This window comes from Malurus melanocephalus, unplaced genomic scaffold (genome assembly GCF_030028575.1).
Source record: "Malurus melanocephalus ecotype Western Australia unplaced genomic scaffold, MMel_1.1 scaffold_240, whole genome shotgun sequence".
Taxonomy (NCBI): Eukaryota; Metazoa; Chordata; class Aves; order Passeriformes; family Maluridae; genus Malurus; species Malurus melanocephalus.
Genome location: NW_026623472.1, coordinates 1,038,295 through 1,058,706, shown reverse-complemented (window position 1 = coordinate 1,058,706; position 20,412 = coordinate 1,038,295). Strand labels below are relative to the sequence as shown.

Here is a 20,412-nt window from a genome sequence, read left to right as displayed (position 1 = left end):
CTTGCATCTTTCCACTATTTTATGAAATACATAAAGATCACTACAGCAATGTGACAATCAGGAAAAAAATCATAAATAAAGTTTACATGAATTGCCAAGCAACATGTATAAATCCATGACTGGTATTTCCTGTATTGATCACATTCCCATCAATATATAATATATAGTGATTGCAGTGAAGACAGAGAGCTGAATCTGTATTCGGTGGGAAAAGACAGCAACTGTAACATCACCACCGTGGAATTAACTGTTTATGTGAATCAGGAAGAACTTGTTTGCTGTTTGCTTTCAAAGATTAATAAGCTTGAATTACTTTAGGTCAATAGGTACAGAAAAAAATATCCTTGGAGTAGGAGGAAAATCTGCTCAGTAGGAAGGGCTCTGTCAAATCAGCAATCTGGAACATGGTTAACCTAGTAAAGAAGCAGCTTTTTCCTCAAGGCATGACACTTCAAAAACTGTTAACATCAAAATTCACCGGTGAAAAAGAGAAAGGATCTGCTAAGTTAACTGAGCATGTGCTAAAGTCTTGAAATTTCACGTAAGGTGCAGTCAGTCAAAGAATATAACTGCAGGAATACCTCATGCACAGTTTAAAACATGCTTTCTTCTATCATCCCCAGTAGCTTGATGTTTGTCTTTATTAACAGATCCCTTTAAAAAATAAACAGCTTGCATAATCTTTCCAACAGAACTTCAGATTCCAGAGAAATAAATGCAGCAAGGTTTTTAATTGTGAATTTATAGTAATTAGTCTATTTCAAACAGATAAAAGGGGATACCAAAATGAAGTGTTTCCAATACCCCACCCATTAAGTCCAAAGGTCCAGGTATTTTCCCAACAGAGCTCAGTGAAGCAAAAATTGAAGTTTAGGTCCTGCTGCTACTAGGAGAAAATGTCTTCACAGATAACAGAAGACTTTCCCTAGACCAAGTATTTAATGTGGAAAACAGGACTAACACACACATAGCCAAAATAGACGTGAGTTAAAGACAAGCTTCTACTTTTCACTGCAAAACTGAGGCAACAATACCCCTTGAGAAGAGGAAAATATTATTCAGTCTTAAGCCTGAATACAAAACACTGTATTCAACAGCTAGAAAAAGTTCCCAGTCTCCATGTTAGCTGTAACCAAATCCTTGTCAACATACAGAATTGCTGTTGTGCAAAACCAGAGATCAGTCTGATTCTTTGCCCAAATCCAGCTTGTAGACTGTTTTAATTTCATCGTTTCTCCAGTTTTTTGTACTTGGCTTCTGCAGAAGGAAAAATCACCTCTTAGTACTGGGCAGGTAAAAGCTTTGCATCCTGTAAGCTCATTTACTGTATCATTCAGGATCCCATTTTACTAATGCATTTAGACAAATATAATTGTAAAATAATTTAAGAACACAGTGCTTAAGTCAGACAATAATGTTAATTTAAGTCAAGGGGACTTGGGTGCCTGGTGGAACTTTATGAATCCCTCTATTTGCAAGGTGAAACATCAATCCTTAAAATATGAATCAGTACATACCATAAAAAAGAAATCAAGCCTCACCAATAAGCTGTAGTTTAACAACATCTGTATTAGTCCACTGCAATATAACTTGTTACATGAATCTTTTCTCAATGCTTATTACTTCATACACAATGTTTRTATTCAAAAGCAGCACAGGCAACTCTGCAGCTCAGATATGTTAAACATATCTCTCACTCTTTCTTTTTAAATACCCTTGGAAGGCACTAAGCTGCTAGGTCTTAATAATGGAGGACAATAGTTACCAAGTTTTTTGGAATATGCATCCAGTTTATAAGCTGCCTGCTCCAGAGCTGCAACCTGTTCTTCAATTAGGTTTATCTGTTCCAGATATGGCTGAAGATCAGCATCTTAAAAAAGTACAAAAATTTTATGTCAGTTATGCACTTCCAAGAAACAGTTCAAAGTGAAACACAAGAATTTATTATATTCTTCAGACAGGACAGTTCAAAAGGTCCTTCCCTTCCCTGCACCAAAATTAAATGGTGACACTGACAACTATGTTCCAGGAAATGTTAAATGTTTATGAGCATGGTCTAGTTTCTAAAAGAAGTAAAAAGAGAATAATAATTAAAATAAGTGCTATTCTTATCAGATCTAGAATCTGGGTTAAACCAGGACACAAAATCAGATGTATTTTCTCTTACAGCAGTCTACATAGTCTAAAGCTGTTAAGAAAAATACAAGACCAGCATTGTATAGCAGCACATCTATTTCAGTAAATTTTCTTTCCTTCAGCACCTAATGGACTGTGAACCTTCTGACTCTAGAATGCTTCRTTTCCCAAACAAGTGCACCATTCATTACACCCCTGCCTTATTTGGTGTACTTACATTTTTGGTTTAAATCCTTCAGGTTTCTACTGATGTTTATAGCAATATCTTTCATTTCTAAGTACTTCAAGCTAGTSAGCTTATTCATGTTTTCCAAGAGTTTGTAGTCTTCACTGGTGGCTTAAAAAATAATAAAGTTTATTTCAATTAGAGGTGATGCAGTTTGAATTGTGTGCAGACTCTTCAAGAGGACAAGAGATTTCAACCCAACAGCTAAATGAAACACAGCAGTTTAGATGGCAATACAGGTTATTAGTATACACTCTACAGAAAGGTTTTATGCAATTCATTTTCTGAATTGCAAAAATCAACTGCATTGTGGAACTCATTTTAATTTTTTTTTTTGAGAAAAAATTACTAAGTCCTCACATTTCTACTCTTTTTCTGTCAGCTAGACACTTATGTTTACAAAACCAATAGCATAAATCCAGTCTGGTCATCTTTACCATATACCATTCAAGTCTGTGCAAATCAGTAGTGCTGCACAATGCTTTCAAAATTAGAGCCTATGAAATCCACTAACCTGATAAGCAGTTTACTTTGCTCCAGTAATTTTGCACAGTTAATTCTAAAGCATAAATGTTGGTAAACGTGTAAGATCCTTGCTCTCCAAAAAAAACTCCACTCTTTGTAATGCTTCTCTCTTAGTCTGTCTTAACCTAGACCACTTTTGCTTGACTGATTTTCCATGTACAAACTTCTTCAAGACTAATTTCTTTTTAAGCTGCTGCTATCATACTGAATTATTGTGAAAAATATGTGTGCTATTYGAGGACTTCATTAAATTAATATAAYTAATCTCAGTGTTGTTAGCAGCCTAGCAGYGTGCCAGGTCTGGACTGCCAGTCTTACCAAATGTGATCTAAATAGTTACTCTCTAGAGAAACTACACAACAGATACTTTTGAAAGTGAAAAGAAAGAAGAAACAGCAGGTCAGTATTGCAGTGCCTTACCTGTCAGTTCACCTGTCAAGTAAGTGGCCATTTTGCTGAACATGTCTTTGCAGAGCTCATTGATGTCTGCCTCCGCAGGCTCCTTAGCTTCCTCTGCAGTTTCAACTGCAGGATCCTCTACTCAGGGAAAAGACATTACAGGGTTAAGGCAAAACTATAGCAAGTAAAGAAACACACCAGAAAGTGAAATGGTCCCATTTTTTCCCCTTCAAACTCCCTGCAGCTACTTTCCATATAAGTTGTCTACTTTACACTAGGAGGGAACAAACTATGGCAGCACCCTTGAAGTAGCACCAMCATTATTTCAAAATAGGGAAGCATTCAAGAGACAAGCACCCGGCCTGTCTGCACTCACAAGCATTAGCCCCCTCCTATTCTTAGACGGGAAAGGAACTTGGGGAGAACTGTGCACGACGCTGCTGATTACTTCTAGTCACTGACCTGGAACTGAAGCACAGCTGCCCCAGTCCGCTTCACGGGGGCTASAACAGACCCCCACAGCGGCAGTCACCGCTTTCTTCTCCAAACCCGTTCCTACCCCAACCTGCCCTTGTTCGGCCCTTCCCCAGAGMAGCCCGGCCTCTCTTCCCCAACCCACCAGGCCGCTCCTTCCCCCGTGGGCAGCGCTTGCCCCAGCGCTTGCCCGCTCGCACACATAGGCTGCCCGAGGCCCGTGGCTCCTTCAGGCCGAAGCGGCGGARCGGGTAGGACACGGCCGGGCCCCGGAGCGGCAGCGGCAGCAGCAGCGGCAGCGGCAGCGACAGCGGCAGCGACAGCGGCAGCAGCAGCAGCAGCAGCAGCAGCAGCAGGCGTACGGCTCAGCCCGGCCCAGCCGGGACACGCGAGGCCGCGGGCTCGCCGGGAACTCCTGCCCGCGCAGCGACCTCCCCGGGCCCACCCCCACACCGCGGCCCCGACCCGCCCTCCCCTACCCCCGGCTCCTTACGCTTGGGGGGCTGCGCGCCGGCCTCAGGCGGCCCCTCKGCCGCGGCCGCCATGGGGACCGAGCCCCTCCCGCTCCCCGCCGCCTCCTCCGGCCCGCTCCAGGCCCGGCCCCGCCCCGCGCCCGGCGCAGGGAGGAGCCCGCAGCCTCCGCCCCTGAGGGGCGGCCACGGCGCTGCGCGGTGTGCGAGCGCTGCGGGAACCCGGCGCAGGAAAGAGACAAATCCGGAGGTGTAAAAGGTGGTACGACGTTACTCTGCCTGTCAAAGGCAGAAGCGACAGCGGCTGGTTTGTGCTCGGTGCGGCTGCGCCGTCAGTGCGATCATCTCCCCTTCACACGGCAGCCGGACCGCTCGTTGCTCACCGGCAGCACTGTCACAGCCAGCCCCATGCCAGCCCGGCCCTCGCAGGAAAACTCTACAGTCCTGTGTTTGAGGATGTTTTCCATTGGCTTAGCTGATCCGCTTACATCTGCAGGTCTTAATGCGATTTAAAAGCATCGCTGTTGCTGATTGAGGTGATGAGGAGACAAGTGCTCGATAGTCTGTCCTGGTGGGGACTGCGGTACAGGTTGCTGGAGTTGCCACAGCAGTGTCTACGTGAGTTTTTTTTAGTCCATACTGTAAGAAGTACTATGTATAGATAGTATAGCTAAGCATTAAGTCAGTTGTTAAAAACATCTGCCAGTGGTAAGTATATAAATTTTTATTTAGAAAAAAATAAAGAAAAAGGGCATTTTCTCTCCTCCTTTTAAGTAGTAAGTATATTTTTTGCTGTTCACAGTAGCGGGGGGAAAAGTTTGGTTTGGTTTGGTTTTTGGAGTTTTACAGTACAACAGTATATATTTCTCTTCTTAGGTGAGATGTGTTAAACCACTGGTTAATTTTTCATGAAGCTAAAGTTGTTTCTGGAAGTAGCTTCCATTAAAAAGCTACCAGAAGTATAACTGTTCTTGCATGGCAATGAGTGCCTGATCTCTGTACTGACTTCAAACTCAAATGCATCTCCAACAGACTGTGAGTGGTCTCTGTCTCTCCTCAAATGTGACAGGCACTAACAAGGGGCAACATGTCAATGCACAAATGCCACCACCTTCCACCTTTTGTGATGGAAAAGCTCGCATGTTCAAKAGAATATTTTGTGTATAAGCTGGCCACAGAATAATAATGGTTTACAATATAAAGTTTGATATGACCCTAAGGAATTATAAGAATTATATTTTCTTAGAAAAAATCACTTAGGCAATGTAYGTTAATGCATTTCTTCTTAAAACCCACAATCACAATCCTGTGGAGATCATGCTCCCGAAACAAGGCGACAGGGCTCCCATCTGAAGTCCAGCAAAGTCAGCTGAAACATTTTGGCAATCTCCAGGAGGCCCTAACARGCTCTGCAGTTTTAACACCTGAGAGGCTGCAGGGCAAGGCAACACAAGAGTCTATGTGAACTTCCTCATAAACCGGAGTTTTGCATAGGCAATGATAAGGAAGATAACAGTCATGCAGAACAGAGCCACTATGTTTTCCCACATTGCCCAGCTGGTAGGGGCGATTCCTTGGCTGCACAAGTAGGCTTCACCAGAACACCTGCAGAAAAGCACGGGGCACAAGTTTATGTTACTATGTGGTACACATTGTCAGGTAATTACTTTTATTCCCGTTCCACAAAGATCCTTCTAACCTCAGCTCTGCAAAACAGGTGACAGAAATAGAGAAGCTTCATAATCCATCACCAAATAAAGTTCAAGGAACAAATCTAGATCTCTAGTTCTCGTAATCTTTAGCAGAAACTTAATTGTTCTTTATTAGATAACTGGCAATTTATGAGGAAACCTCAGAACCACCTTAAACTGTGGTAAGTACAGAAGCATTAGTTTCCCACAACAATCATTGGAAGTCCATAGCAGGGGCTGGAGTCCAAAAGCTGTGGAAACAGTGCTCTAGCACTGTTCAATGCAAAATAYTCAGTTTGCCATCTCTCTAGTATGTGGCATGAAATACTTGTACTACTACAACTTAAGGTATTAAAGCCAAGAGTATTTCAAAGGGGGCAAAATGGAGCACTGAGAGAGATACCTTGGCTCTCTTCTGTATCTGCAGGGAGATTATTATTTACAAACAAACTCTGTGGGGGGAGGCATGTTTCTGATCACAGGTCTACCACTTTCCAGCAACTCTGCAGCTGTCCACACTGCATTTCCACTGTTAAATGACCCTGGATTTGTTCAGGAATGCTGGTCAGTCAAGGCTAGGTTATCAACTACAAAACTTAATTTAGCTCATCTGCCTATTTTTGAGTAAAGTTTCATTCCTACGTCACTCTTGGGCAATTGTGGCATTTTACTAAATAATCCTAAAATACATTATTTTGGGACATGTTGTTGAGACTGCCTTGTAAGTGGTTATCCTGCAAATAGTATAAAATTTTGACACAGTCAGACATCCCTTTAAGCAAATCATCACTATTCAGGCCCAGAGCCACCATGARTCACTTACATTTCTGCTGAAATATTGGGGGGACAACTGCCAGTATCTCCCACAAAAACTGTAGCATTTGGATTCTTCTCACCACAGAAGTAGAGATCTCTGTACTCATTCACCTGAAGAGCCTAGGGAAAGAGGCAGACACCAGGACTTAGTGGTTTGGGGTATTAAACACTTCRAAGGAATTTGACTATTAGAACACACATACCATTCTTGGAATCATATGTTTATGTTCATTTTTATTCTCAAGCTCTTAATCAATGCCTTTCTTAGGAATTGCTCCAAGTTCTACATGCAGGGTGGTTTGGTGTCTGATGCCTTGGCTTCCAAGTTACTTAGCCACAGGTTTCTGTCTTGCCAGCTACAACTTGCTGTACATCCACTTTCACCTGGGTCAATCTGCTGATCCAGAAARCCATGTGGCTGCATGCAGACACCCCAGTACCAGCACACTGACAACATGGCACAGTCAGCCAAGGCAAGAAGATAAGAATTGCCTAGCACTGCCATCCTGCACTCACTGCTATCTCAGAGGACACTTCCACATTGAGTAACACTGACAAAATACCTCAGTGATACCCAAACAATGAAGTCTCACACATTACCAACCCTAAACCAGCTCCAGCATTCATTTTATTCATTTTTACTCCAAGTAGGACACCATTCCTTCCAAAACAGGCTTGGTCAGGATGAAGATGGGAGATGGAAACAAAACTGTAACCTGTGATCTGCTCTATTTACTGTTTCAAGCAGTTGCACCCTTATATTTCTGGTACCCCAGCTCCTTCCTGGGGAGGAAAAGTCAAATTCAGAAAAGTCAAATTTCAATTCAGACGAAGCCACACTGAAGGCTGAGATACTCGAGCACTACAGTAAATCCTTTAGCTAGCTGGAAAGTCATTGGCCTCAGACTGGTCACCTATACAGTAGTGTCTGGAGAGGCTGTACAATATCTGATTTTATTCTAAAGCACAGGGATCAACTATTCAGGCTAGGAATTAGTGTCTCACTGGACAGTTTGCTCTGCTGCTGTCCAAGCAGCACTAATTCTGTAGCACAAAGTGTTCATTCAGTCTCTGAGACAGACTCCAGCTCACACATAGAGTTCTAACTCTTCCTTCCTTTTTGAAACTGGTTTGTTTGGGGTTTTTTTTTGGTTTTTTTTTTTTTTTTTTTTTACCATGTTCATGCAATGAAACAAACCAAATCTGGCTTTTAAGAGAACTTCACTTTATACTCAAAATCTCTCCAGGAAGCAGCAGTGTGGCTACATTACTCAGGAGACCAATGCTGCTTTCTACTCACAGTGAGGCCATATCGGGGGATGCTGAAGTACTTGAGCCAGTTCAGCCAGCCCATTACTGAAGGGAGATTCACCAAGAGGCCTGAAAAGATCTGAAATAGAACAGAAGAAACTGATGAGTCACAAACTCTGTTTTCTGCAAATACTACTATTCCTGCAGATGCTGCAGTTCCCAGCAGAGGTGCACTGGGATTGATGGACCTACTACTGCTGTCATGCCTGTACCTACAGACATGATTGGAGCCTTGCAGCACTCCCAGGCTGCTGGCACAACARCACACCCAATACTTCAGCTGAACTGCTTGTAAAAGGGTCAGAAAGGTTTTCTACATCCACATGTGAGCTAAGAAGTATGATCACAACTTCTTGCTCATGACTGTCCTATGGTAGGGCTAGCCAGAGGCTAAAGAAGGAATGACTGGGAGATGAGAAAGTGGGGAATCAAAAAGGAGAAAAATGCGGAGCCTTAAGGGCTGTTACTGTTTCAGTCTTCCCCTCTGTCCTGCATCTCTTATCCATGCTTTCTCCTGTCTGGAACAATATTTGCTTTTACTTCTTAGCAAAAGTGGTCTTCATAGCTAAACATGACACTTTCAACCTCTGGTTCATCACAAATGATCTTGTGCTTTCCCCAGTGACTTTAAGGACATGCATTTGTCACTCCTTATATATACCATGACTTAATGTACATCAGCTGCTCTTCACTACATATGCACATTTCTCACCTACAGCAGTTGAAGCAGTACACTGTCACTTGGCTTACTGCAAAAGCAGATTACATTGCAGATCAAAGAATACGGGATGTACTGTAGCTCAGAGTATGTACACAGACAGCTGCCAGGAATCACCTAACAAGAAGTATGTAACTTGGCAGGTCTCACTGTCAAGAAGTTTCATCACCAGCATCACCTCTTTGAAAAACAATTCACAGCTGTCATCTATGAGTAGTCAGAATTCCTTTCTCYCTCTCTTGTTCTGTTCTCTTCCTTAAAGAATCCTYGCGGAAGAGTACTGAARTAATTTCTTGAACCCAAGGGCAATACTGAATTACAAAASAGAGAGGGTTTGTGTCTTCTAATCYCACTTAGGCAGCAAAAATTGATGGARAAAATCAACAGACCTAAAGTCTATTTCGAGGCTTTCTCATTTAAAATTATCTAGTTGATCACTTAGATTTCCAATACTGGAAATGCAAGATTTTTTTAAAAATCAATCTTTGTAATAATAAAATTTAATAAAAACAAACAACACTTTTTTGGGAGCACACTGTTTAGAAAGCTCTGATGGCATCACAAACTACTGAACTGCACCTGAACAGTAATCTGACCCTTAGATTACAATCTGGCAGAAGTGTATCTTTGACTATAGAGACAATAAAATTGCAAGGATGGGAATGATGTGCCACTGGACTATGGATACTTCATCCTGCCTAGGGTTGGCTCAACCCAGTCCTCTCAGCTGGTCTCAGCTCTTTCCTACCCTCCACCAAGGAGCACACACCACCTCMCATACTTACAAGCATCAGGACAAAACAAATGGTGATGAGCAGGTTGGCCACAGCCACCACATCCATCCCAGCACTGATAGCAAGGGACATGGCTGTGGCAGTGTAGGACACCAGTACCAGGGTCARCATGAAGAAGAAGAACCGACTGGCCACAGCTTGGTATCCTGTCAAAAAACAGAAACGTAAGACTCCAGTAAAAAACCTCATTATGAATCCCAGAGGGTACCCTTGAGCTCCTACACAAGAAACGCAAATCAGGAAGAAAGATCAAGTTTGGAGCTGGCAGGAACTACTCATGCTTCAAAGGTCCAAAGGGCATTACCAAATGACATTGTCAGGCAGGTCCCTGTCTTAGATGCTGGTGTCTCTGTCTCTGCCCCAAAGTCCTCTGAAGTTATGATGCCAAGTACTTAAATCAGTTGAAGGTTCAAGTAGTTTTATGTTACAGATACGGGAATTAAGCTCTCATTAAGTCAGAAATCAAACGTGTTGGAAGATGACAGGTTCAATGAAAGCATCGATTCTTTACCAATCATCCAGTAACTGATGCATGAGAATATGATGGCTGGAGTAGTTCTCATGGGCAGCAGATCTCCTATCATCAAGGCCAGGAAGTAGGCAGACACACGGTAATATCCACTGGTGTACTGATGGCTGCGAGGACAGGAAGGAGGGGAGTTGGACATGGTTTAGAGGTTCTGTAGGAAGCAGGCTCAGACTGTGTGGTTTATCCTGATTTGTTTTCTGCTCTGTCACTGATTCCTCTCTATGCAAACTGCTCTATGCTCTGTGCCATCACTGACCGCTCTGTAAAGGGCTGATCTGTCTCACAGACCCTGCAATCAAACTGACCGCCCTCCAAGGAAAGCAAATGGAAGGCTGTGTGACAGCTAAGTAAAATATCAGAAAAAAACTCCTAAATATCTTTCCAAAGAAGATTCTTAACACAAGAGCATGGGGAAGCATTAGATTGAGACAAACTGGAGGAACACTTCACCCACTGCTAACTCATATAGCTGCTTCCAGGGAAGAAGGAATGATACCCAACAATGGGACATCAGCTCACCTCCAGTCCACAGGGCAATTCAATGTCATCATGATTGTTTTGCTGCTTAAGGGAGCTCATGAAAAGATGTTTTAACTGGTGAGATGCCTAAATGACCATTGACACAGCTGGCAAACTACACTGGCAAGCAGGGCAGACTAGCAAGAATGGCAGTGTGGGGGAGTTTCACTCCTGAGCAGCTATTAGGGACAATATTAAGCTGCTCTGAACAGCCTGTGGGTGGACATGTACATTCCAGGCACAAATCTCCAGTTTCCTCTTTAATGCACAGGATCTGTCTCTTGCCCTTCCATGGCATCAGCTGGAGGCTCCTCCAAACCACACTTTTAACATAACATGTATATATACATGTGTGTATAGTATAGCTACATGCATTTACATACATATACACACATGCAACACATATACATATATATAGTTATAAATAATAACTACAAATAATTATACATAAATAAATAATAAAATATAACTATATAAATATATAGAAAACTAATAATGTATAACAATAATGTAATAATCAAGCACATGCCTCTAAACAGAGAGATGTACTTGATTATAAGYGAGCTCTTGTAAGTCAGCCAGCAGCCCCCTTCATCTGAGCATCCCTTGTGAAGCTTTCTTCCTTCATTTTTCCACAGTCCTGCCACTTTAGGACCATTGCAAGACAGTGTTTCAGCCCTGTGTGCAAGAGGGCAGGAAGGGTTCACAGTCTGCAGGATTCACATGCAGACTTCAAAACCAGCTGTTACCAAAATTGGGTAGGAAAAGCACTTCCAGTACACTGTCACATAACAAGCAAGTAAAAGCATTTCCTCCTTCCCCCAGCTCTTAGCATTTCAGCTCCCTACAGATTAATTTAGCATTGCTATTACAATCTGATGTTGCAAAGGAGTAATCAAGTCTTTGGTGGCAATAATTTTGTTCATCATATAAGATACTCCCCCATCTCATTCCAGGGTATGAGACAGTCCAAGTGCCTTACTACTTACACAAATAGTTTCTTGTCTCTGATGAATAGCTCAATTGCAGAGACACTGGAAAAACACTGGTTTGTGGTGACAAAAAACAAGGATCCAACCCTAGAGGGCAAAACAGAACAGTGGAAAAGTGAGGAAACAACCTAGACCAAAAACTGTCAGCTTTAAACATCAAGTCAGCACTTTTCTCTGTCCACAGAATGGAGATATTTAATTGTGCTACTGTAAATCTTAGCTGTATTCTTTATCTTCCCTTTTACATCCCCTTTGTACTCATGTGCAAGTCCAACAGAACAATGGCCCCTTTAGTACCCCTGGCAATTCCATGCTGCAGTGCACTGAGGCTTGTGAACCCAACCCTCCTTTGTATTCCAAGTGGATCCCAGAGCTTCCTTCCCTGTGCCTCAAACCCAACTGCTACCAATAAAAAAACGAGCAAATYTGTGGCTTTTCACCTCACCGATTCTGAATGCCACTTCGGTCCAGTTTTACACCAAAAAAGATGGCACCCACAACCAAGGCTAGAATTATGGTCACTGCAATCTGGAAGTGGAAAGAAGGAAAAAGAAAGTCCTTCAGATAAGTAAAGAAGAACAAACATCACACCTGCCTAGAGCCTTTGTTCACACCCATTCAAAATCTCCATGAGTTTTTCATAGTTTATCCTCCTCACTCTTCTACTTTGTTCTTTGGCTAGGAAAGTTTAGTAGAAACACACTTACAGAATAATTGAGTTTAAATATTAAAGTGAAGCACAAAATTAACATCACCCTAGAAAATCCCCATGTGAACCTGAGAATGAAGCACTTCCCCTCCCACCCCAATCTTCAGTGGAGTAGTCCTTATGCTAAACTAAACAGGAGATTTTTTCCAAAAGCCACAAAGGTAGCTGAGCATCTTACTCCATTCCACTTACATGGCAGTGGTACAGGACTTTTCTGTTTCCCTACTTGCCTTTAAAAACAAGATTCTGCCCTATCTGCAAACTGCAGATTATGGGACTAAGAGGAGTAAGAGCCTGAGACTTTTAGCAATTGTTGCCTACTTGTGCAATGGAGGCCTGTGGGTTCCTGATGAGATTTTTCAGGGAGCGCTTGGACACCCAGTACAGCTGRGTGAGGAATCCATTTGCATAGGTAATCTCATGCTCCTTGGAGAGTCTCTGCTTGCTTCCCCGTCCAAGTTCCACTTTTGCCAGAGCTTCCTTTGTGCTCTGGTACAGACTGGAGTTGAGATATTTCTGGTGCAGTACATCTACCACACTGGTATCCACGTTATCTTCTGCCACTCCATTTTCACTGCTCACTTCTGAGTGAGAAAAACAAAATATGGCTTGTGATTCCCTATGAACCTGACCTTCAGATATGGCCCATCAATAAGATCAGCAGTTCTGGAGACTGAAAAAAAGGCAGAAATGCCCAGAGAATTTCAGTTTTTCAAGCCTTAGCTTTGAATTTAAGAGGCTAGCTTGAGTCAGAAGGGTTTTTTCTACATTTTTAATCAAACCAAGCTAATCAGCCCATTCTTTCTATCACAAAATGGTCATATTCTGAAAACAAGGCTCCAGGAAACCTTTGTTTCATTGAATTTGGGCAAAACCAATGTTCGGTCTGATTCATTTGCCCATCTCTGAAGAGTGCTTTACAAAATCTGTTCCCTTATAATCCTTCAATGATGTGCTACCGCATCCCTAAACAAATATTTCCAAACATTTCACTCACTATACTGGTAGAGAATTCATTATCTAATACCTCCAATCTTTTTCACTCTCCTGTAAATCCATCACTCCTTAGCCTATCTACTTTGTCTTCTCTGCAGCAGGCCCTTATGTGACTGAAAACTTATGTCAGCTGCCTCTTGAGACTAAGAAGTTCTAGTTTTTCCAGTGTTTTCCACACAGGTTTTTTTTTTTAATTTTTGGTATTTGTCATGCACTCATATACTACTGAAGGAAAAAAAAGTCCCTTTTAAAAGTTTTCTGACCTCTTTAAAGAAGCCCGAAGCAAAGTATATCTATTAGTAGGAAAAATTAAAATATAATGAAATGCCCTTATACCTAAGAAAACTCAGAGAATAAAAGCTTGCCATCACCACATACAACTTCCCTTCTAGCCAGCAGTGGATTTCTTCTTCACAATTTACCTTTTCCTGTGTCCACAGGTCTGTAATCTTCCTTGCTTGCTGCCACAGCAGTTGAATCACCATTTATGACATCAAGGAAGAAGTCAGCTGGATTGTTGAAGGGTTCACATTCATATCCTTAAAAAAAATAACAAAACAGATCAAACCAAAACAACACATACAAAGTGTTTGTATTGCACAGAGCACACCTCAGAAGGTCAGGTCTAATACTAATAATAATTTCCATAATCCTGTTACCAGAAAACTTCACTGCTTTTCRTAAGCGTACATTCCAGCAGTAGAATGGACAAGATTTAAGATAGTGAATCGGGGGTATCTAAAGAGTTTCAAGGTTGCTTATTCACTGCTTTCAAGTGAGGAGAAATTTGTCACTTCCTTCTACATAGCTCCATAGTATGGACAACTCTTGCCTCCTTCTCATGGCTGTTCAACCACATCCCACTCTGAAAGACACACAGTTCCTCAGCAGAGGTTCCTGAATGCCTGCTCTACAGCCTCAGATATTTCTTCCAGAGGCTCAACTCTTGTTAGTGTTTTCTTGGTCATAAGGATGAGAAAAAGCTGACCAAGAGCAGCTTCTTATAATATGGTTCTAACCATTGGACAAGAAGTAAATGTAAAAAAAAAAAAAAAACCCAAACCCAAAGATGATTCTATAGCTTCTCTGAGAGGAAGGAAGTGGGCTACTAAGAGATGAAGCAGAAGTACTGACATGAGTTAAAGCATGTCCCTTACAGGCAGAGAAATCTTACAATCTAAAGTATGCATGGGTGCATCTAAACTGGATTGGAAGTTCACATTCTTTGTTCATTATAGTCAGACACCCCCACCCTGCTTATCTGGAGAGAGGGCAGCCACAGCCACCCAACAGTGCAACTATCAACCCATCTTAGGATACACAATACTTTTGTCCTCTGGGCTGCCCACCTGCATTCAGCCTAGAGCATAGTTTTGGATCAATCCTTATAGATTACTGCCAATCTCCCAGCTGTGACCCAAAACCCACTGGAACGGCCACCGAGGCCTGGTACGACTACAAGAACTATCTTGCCTGTTGGACATCATGCACCTAGATGTCCAAGTGATTCTTGGCTTTTGTCTTCATGCAAGGCAATGAGATAGCCATGCTCTCTTGTATGAAAATTTTTGGGTTTCTCACTCTGTTTTTACACTGCTCTAACAAATGCTCAGGCTGTATGTGCACAGTCTCTAATATCCTAGAGACAGAAAAGCATGGGACTGTTATCCCACGCTAGGGTAGGAATCTACACAGAGATTTAACTCATTAGCCAGTTGCCTTTGCTCTTGGCATGGAAGATGTACCAATAGAACTGAAGTACTCCAGGGCGTGCTTCGCAGGACCGTGGTACAGCACCTTTCCCGAAGCCAGTAACGTCAGACTGTCAAACAGCTTGAATATGGAATAGCGGGGCTGATGGATGGAAAATATGATGGTTCGCCCTCTTCTTGAGAGCCTGCAATAGAACCAAATCATCTCTTAAGTACACCACACTTTGGATTTCAGAAAGGCAAATCCCAAATATCCAAATCCCATACAAATACTTGGCAACTTCCCAGGGTCATGACCCAGAAAAACTGTAGTTCCCTCTTCTCAGTCACTGTATCAGATGCTGCCTGCAAGATCTTCAAGACAATAGCCTTTATTACAGAAGATCAYCACTGCAGTCCAGGTAGACAAAGCATGATGCTGTCTGCAGCTAGCAAAGCCTGAGGCCACAGGTGTGTATAAATCCTTGCATGTTTTTTTACACCAGATGTCAACCTGACTAACAGGAACAGTTCTACTGCACTCAGTGGCAGCACCAGGCTTTACTTATCAGCCTGTGGAAGTCTGGCCAGCTGAGATTTCTCTCAGCTCTTCCGCTGAAGTTTTACTCTAAACAAAATTCAAAACAARTTTTCCTTGAGGTTTGTCAGATGCTCTTTCAAGTGTTTTAGCCGTGATGCCCAGCAAGTACCCTTGACAATCAAAGACCTACATCCACAAACAGCAGAGCAACATGCCACAAAGTCAGGAGGAGGATTAAAAAGTCATTCTCATTAAGTAAGCCTTTTCTGTCCTCCTTGCATGTAACTTTGTCCTAATTGTGAGAAGACAGCTCATCTCCAAAACATAGGAGATGAAGGTAAACACTGAGGGTAAATCTGCAGGTGAAGTCTTATCTGAGTTCAAGACTGTTGGGGGGCGGGCAGGGGGGAAAAGAGACTTTGTAACAGACTTAGATGGAAGGCCAAGAAATTATGATTACAAGACCTGACCTCCCAGTCCACCCCTCGTGGCAAAGGGAAGCTGTCCAAGCTACATCTGCTTTTTGGGCTCCAATCCAATGCTTGCTGTGGAAAGATTCCCATAAGCTTAAAAAGGCTTTGGAAAAGACCCAAACAAATAATTTACTACCACTCCTGACTCTATTTGCCTAGCTTTTATTTTTTTTTAAAGAGCACTAAAGCTACTCAGTCATAAGAACATTCATTTTTTCACTAATGAGCTGGCTACCAAATTGCAACACAGCCCAGAAGAACTGACTCTTACTTCTTCAGAAGGATGAGGACTGCATTGGCTGTGCTGGCATCAAGGCCAGTTGTTGGTTCATCCAGRAAAAGGACTGGTGGCTCTGTGATGAGCTCCATCCCAATGTTGGTTCTCTTCCGTTCCCCTCCAGACACTCCCCGGATCAATTCAGTTCCTACCTGCAAGCAGAAGAAATCAGATATTTGCAACAAGACACAGTCAGTGCATGCCCTGGAGCTGTGGGCTTTCCACACCCAGCAGCCTATGAACCCTGGGGCCAGCAGCAGGTGAGTTTGACTCAGTGTGAGTGACTGTGTAGCAGTAAGCTGAGCATCATTTTCAGAGGTAGCAGGTGCCTTATGACTTCAGGGAACGAGGATGACACTGACAAGGAAGAGACAGAACGAGGCCACAGCATTCAGAGGCATTGGTGTTGGGGATGTTTTCTGTTGGTGGCTTGCCTGCTAATACAAGCTCTGCGCAGAACTTTTCCATCACAGACCAGTTTTCCATCCCTCAGAGCTTTCAGAAATGAGAAAACAATTTCCTTGTCTTGTCCCACAAAGCCAGGAAGTGACTGAAAAACTCTCCAAGATGCAATGACTAAGCAACTCTTTCCCTTCAGAATTTATACAACATGCTGGACATGGTCCAAAATCTTCCCCTTTTAGCAGCAAATACACATACCTCTCTCCAAGCTCCCTTCTGAGTTGGAGACAGATTTCTTGCATGCAATATGGTTTAGTCAGGTTCCTGTTTTGCTTCCTGTCACTGCACTACATACACCACACCACCCAGAGACAAGTAGTTCAGTTTCCCGAGGCAGTATGATTTCTGAGAAAGGAGTTCTTGCTGCTCACCTTGGCATCAGCCACATTGCTTAGTCCCAGCTCATTGATTATCTGGGTGACTCTCTCCTCCTTCTCTTTAATGCTGATGGAGCTGGGGAGTCGCAGCGCAGCAGAGAATTGCAGGTTCTCTCTCACAGTCATCGTGCCCATGACAACATCATCCTGAAAGCACRAATGGACAGTCAGATGGACTCCTCMGCTGCCTGAGTGTGCACCAGAGTCCCTTGGTGGCAATTACTGGATAAGCTGTTAGCAGACAACAGTGGAACCCAGACTGACAGACAACTCCCCCTTCAAATTTTATATGATATGAAAGTCAAGGCCCTTCAGCAGCAGCCAAGGGGAGAACGCAGCCCTGCAGGCCTCACACCATCTCTGCCTGCTTTCAGGCTGAGAAGTTCAAGTGCAGACAGTGCCACTTTGTACTGCATGTGCATTTTTCTTACTAGTCAAAGCAAGGCAGAGCAGGTAGTGAATTTGTAGAGTTAAAGTTCTGTCAATCCAGCTGGAGCCAAAGGACATCACTCGTGCTCAGTGTTCAAGGCAGAGGCACTCAGGGAGTCACCCTGCTCAGCTCTGCTCCCAGTCACAAATCATTGCTGCTGTGTCCAGAGCACCTGCTGAGCTCAGCTGCCCACAAGGGGCTTTCCCCAGCTCCTCACTGGCASCAGTTTCTCAGAGAAGCAAGAATATTGCACCAAGATGCTCCTAATTTTTTCCATGTCTCAGCTATGTATAACTCTTGGACTTCAGACTTTATTCTAAGGRTTTTGTCTTTATGAAAGCTTCAACATTCATCTGCACTTTGAGGGAGAATGTAATCTATCCAGCTGACAGATATCTGGGCAGCCTACACCAACCTGCAATGAGCCAAGTAGAGATTTGTCATCTGGTCCATCCAGAGCTCCATGTGTCTCCAAACTCCCCCCAACTTTGACAATTGTACCAATTCTGCATCCTACCCTATGATGATAAAAGGGCTGCAACACTGGGCAGCTGCTGAGAAACATGCCTGTAACATCAGGCATCTTTGGAAGACATCCCCTAAGCTGCAGAGCAGCAGATTCCTGCCTGCTTTGGGACTCTTCCCATTCAGATGTAGCTCACAAGTARCACAAATGATGTATCAGTCAACCAYGTTTGGCACTGGAGTTAACAGAGGAAGACAGAATCTGCTGCTTTGCTGCCAAAGATGGTTTAGGCATTTCACAGCATCCCTTCCCTTCCCACAAGCCTCCAGTCTCTGACCCTAGCATCCCTCAGATCACCAATACAACTGTTGGGTCACTGCACTGGAAACTGAACTGTGAATTTAAACTTAATACCAAACATAAACAACTGTGGCATGATGCCTTCACTCCTTCATTYTCACAGCACGAGTGGAGAGACCAGCAGCAGTTTTATAGGGAAAACACGACTTAGCATGCCTACATGCTTATCAGCATAAAACTGATTTTATAACTATGTATGTACATAGGACTTCAGTGTTGTTTGTAGTTTTTGGGCCATTTTYATTGATCCAGGGAGTACTGCAGGGGGGGAGGGGGAGAGACCATTAAATGTCTCACCAAGTTGCTTATCATTTTATGTTATGTTTAGCTTTAGGTTATGTTTAGCTGCTTTGGACATTTGAGAAAMAAATGTCTCAGGCTGGGACAGTTGCAAGAAACTTACTGGCTCTTTTCAAGTCATTGAGGATTTTGAGATCTTTGACCTGCAGGATCAAGATTCAGCACCAGTCTCATCCCAGATCCTCCCAGAGTCCCCCAGCTTTCAGCTGCCTATGTCACATCTGTGTGCAGTCAGAACCCTGGATGGTTTCCAGATTTGGCTGCTCATATGGCTGCCAAGAATCCCCTTCTCCCCAAGTTCCCCAGGGCTTTGAGGGTCTATTATTGGTCCAGGCCTCCACCCACTTCCGCAGATTCAGCTGGCTTTTCCTGTCTCCAAGTGGAATGAACCTCTGTCACAGCCAGCTAGAATCAGAGGAAGAACAGCAGGGATCTATTTATTTCCTAGAATTATTGTCTGATAGTTTGAAGGTACTTCTGCCAGCTAAAACTGCTTCTGAGTWTAACAACAAGAGATTTTGGGTGTGATGGTTTTTTCTCTCCCTTTTTTTTTTTTTTTTTAAATTTTTGCTAGCACTTCAGGGCAGAGCCCAAAGAACAAGTCACAGTAGCCCAGTAATTTGGGCATCCACRTGGCTGTGGGAAGACAAACACCTCTGTGCTTGATAAGGCTGGAGTAACAGTTTGATGCTGTCTTCCATATCCCCAGATAAAAACTAAATACTGTAACATCTGAGTTATCAAATTAGGCTCTGTAGGGATCACTGAAAATAACCTAAACCATGCTTTCCTCATCTTCCATCCCAAGATCTCCCAGGCCTCACCAAAGGCAGTTACTCACCTGCACAACATATCCTGAGATGCACTTGAAGTTTGGAGGTTGTGGGATACCATCTATAAGCACTTCTCCAGACAGACCTGCCGGGTCCTTTCTAGCAGCCAGCACATCTAGGAGACTTCAGATAAACAGCAGGCATTAGTTTTTGCAATAACTGCTGCTTTTACCCTTGACTGGGCAARTACCACCAGCCAGGACTGAGTTACAGCCTGCTCACAGCRTGCTGCAAAGCAGAGGGCACAGGAAGGGGCTTCCCCTACGCTGCAGGCTTTAGCTCTTTGTACAGAAAAGCTGGTGTACATCCAGGATTTTCCAGCACACKGTGTGCCACAGCAGTATGGCAGTGTACAGACGCTCACAATTCACAACAGTCAACCCCCTACAGACATAAACTTGGTCTGTGTATTTACAGATAACCTCAAATGCACAGAGACAAAAGCACCCTGCTGACTCGTTGCAGCCTGCTCTCCAGCCAGGGGAGCACAGAACTAACTCCTTTGATCTCAAGGAAATTAATCCATATGGGTATAAACGAGACTAAGATGAATTTTACGAAGTAATTTTTTTTATTGTGTCACTGGATTCTCCTTACTGCCGGGGCAGAAGACACCCTGTCTGTCAGCTAAGCAAACTGCCCTGATGAAGTGCTGCTCTTAAAAGCACCCCAATTAACCAGCAGTCTCCTTAGAAAAGTGATCAATGGTCACCACAAAGACACCTCTGCATGAACCCTGGCCATATTTGCCAGTGTCTCACATTCTTGAAGTCAGAGAGTGACAAAGKGCTCTCTTACCACAGGAGAGAAAACAGCATCAGCACTGGATGGAGATAGTCTGCATGGTGTTTGTGCCTTCAACCAAACAACTCAAGCACGTGTGCACCCTCACCAGCA

General features: G+C 43.2%; 2 protein-coding genes across 2 annotated transcripts in view; both read right to left on the bottom strand.

Annotated features, from left to right (window-relative positions):
- Nucleotides 1-712: 712 nt before the first annotated feature.
- Nucleotides 713-4,370, bottom strand: BLOC1S2 (biogenesis of lysosomal organelles complex 1 subunit 2). The gene is made up of 5 exons (XM_057375159.1): nt 4,254-4,370; nt 3,308-3,424; nt 2,354-2,473; nt 1,766-1,870; nt 713-1,257 (listed from the first exon to the last, which is right to left on the bottom strand). The coding sequence occupies exons 1-5, from the start codon at nt 4,303-4,305 to the stop codon at nt 1,226-1,228; spliced, it is 426 nt and encodes a 141-aa protein (XP_057231142.1). The 5' UTR covers nt 4,306-4,370; the 3' UTR covers nt 713-1,225.
- Nucleotides 4,371-4,930: 560 nt separating this feature from the next.
- Nucleotides 4,931-20,412, bottom strand: part of LOC130578799 (broad substrate specificity ATP-binding cassette transporter ABCG2-like) — an 18,938-nt gene continuing 3,456 nt past the window's right edge. Inside the window, exons 4-16 of the mRNA XM_057375155.1 lie at nt 19,524-19,638; nt 17,121-17,273; nt 16,282-16,439; nt 15,051-15,202; nt 13,728-13,844; nt 12,631-12,893; nt 12,046-12,128; nt 11,598-11,687; nt 10,072-10,196; nt 9,552-9,706; nt 8,038-8,127; nt 6,745-6,857; nt 4,931-5,835 (exon numbers count right to left, since the gene is read on the bottom strand). Of these exons, the coding sequence (XP_057231138.1) occupies nt 5,688-5,835; nt 6,745-6,857; nt 8,038-8,127; nt 9,552-9,706; nt 10,072-10,196; nt 11,598-11,687; nt 12,046-12,128; nt 12,631-12,893; nt 13,728-13,844; nt 15,051-15,202; nt 16,282-16,439; nt 17,121-17,273; nt 19,524-19,638 (1,762 nt within the window). The 3' untranslated portion in view covers nt 4,931-5,687. The remainder of the gene's footprint in view (nt 5,836-6,744; nt 6,858-8,037; nt 8,128-9,551; nt 9,707-10,071; nt 10,197-11,597; nt 11,688-12,045; nt 12,129-12,630; nt 12,894-13,727; nt 13,845-15,050; nt 15,203-16,281; nt 16,440-17,120; nt 17,274-19,523; nt 19,639-20,412) is intronic.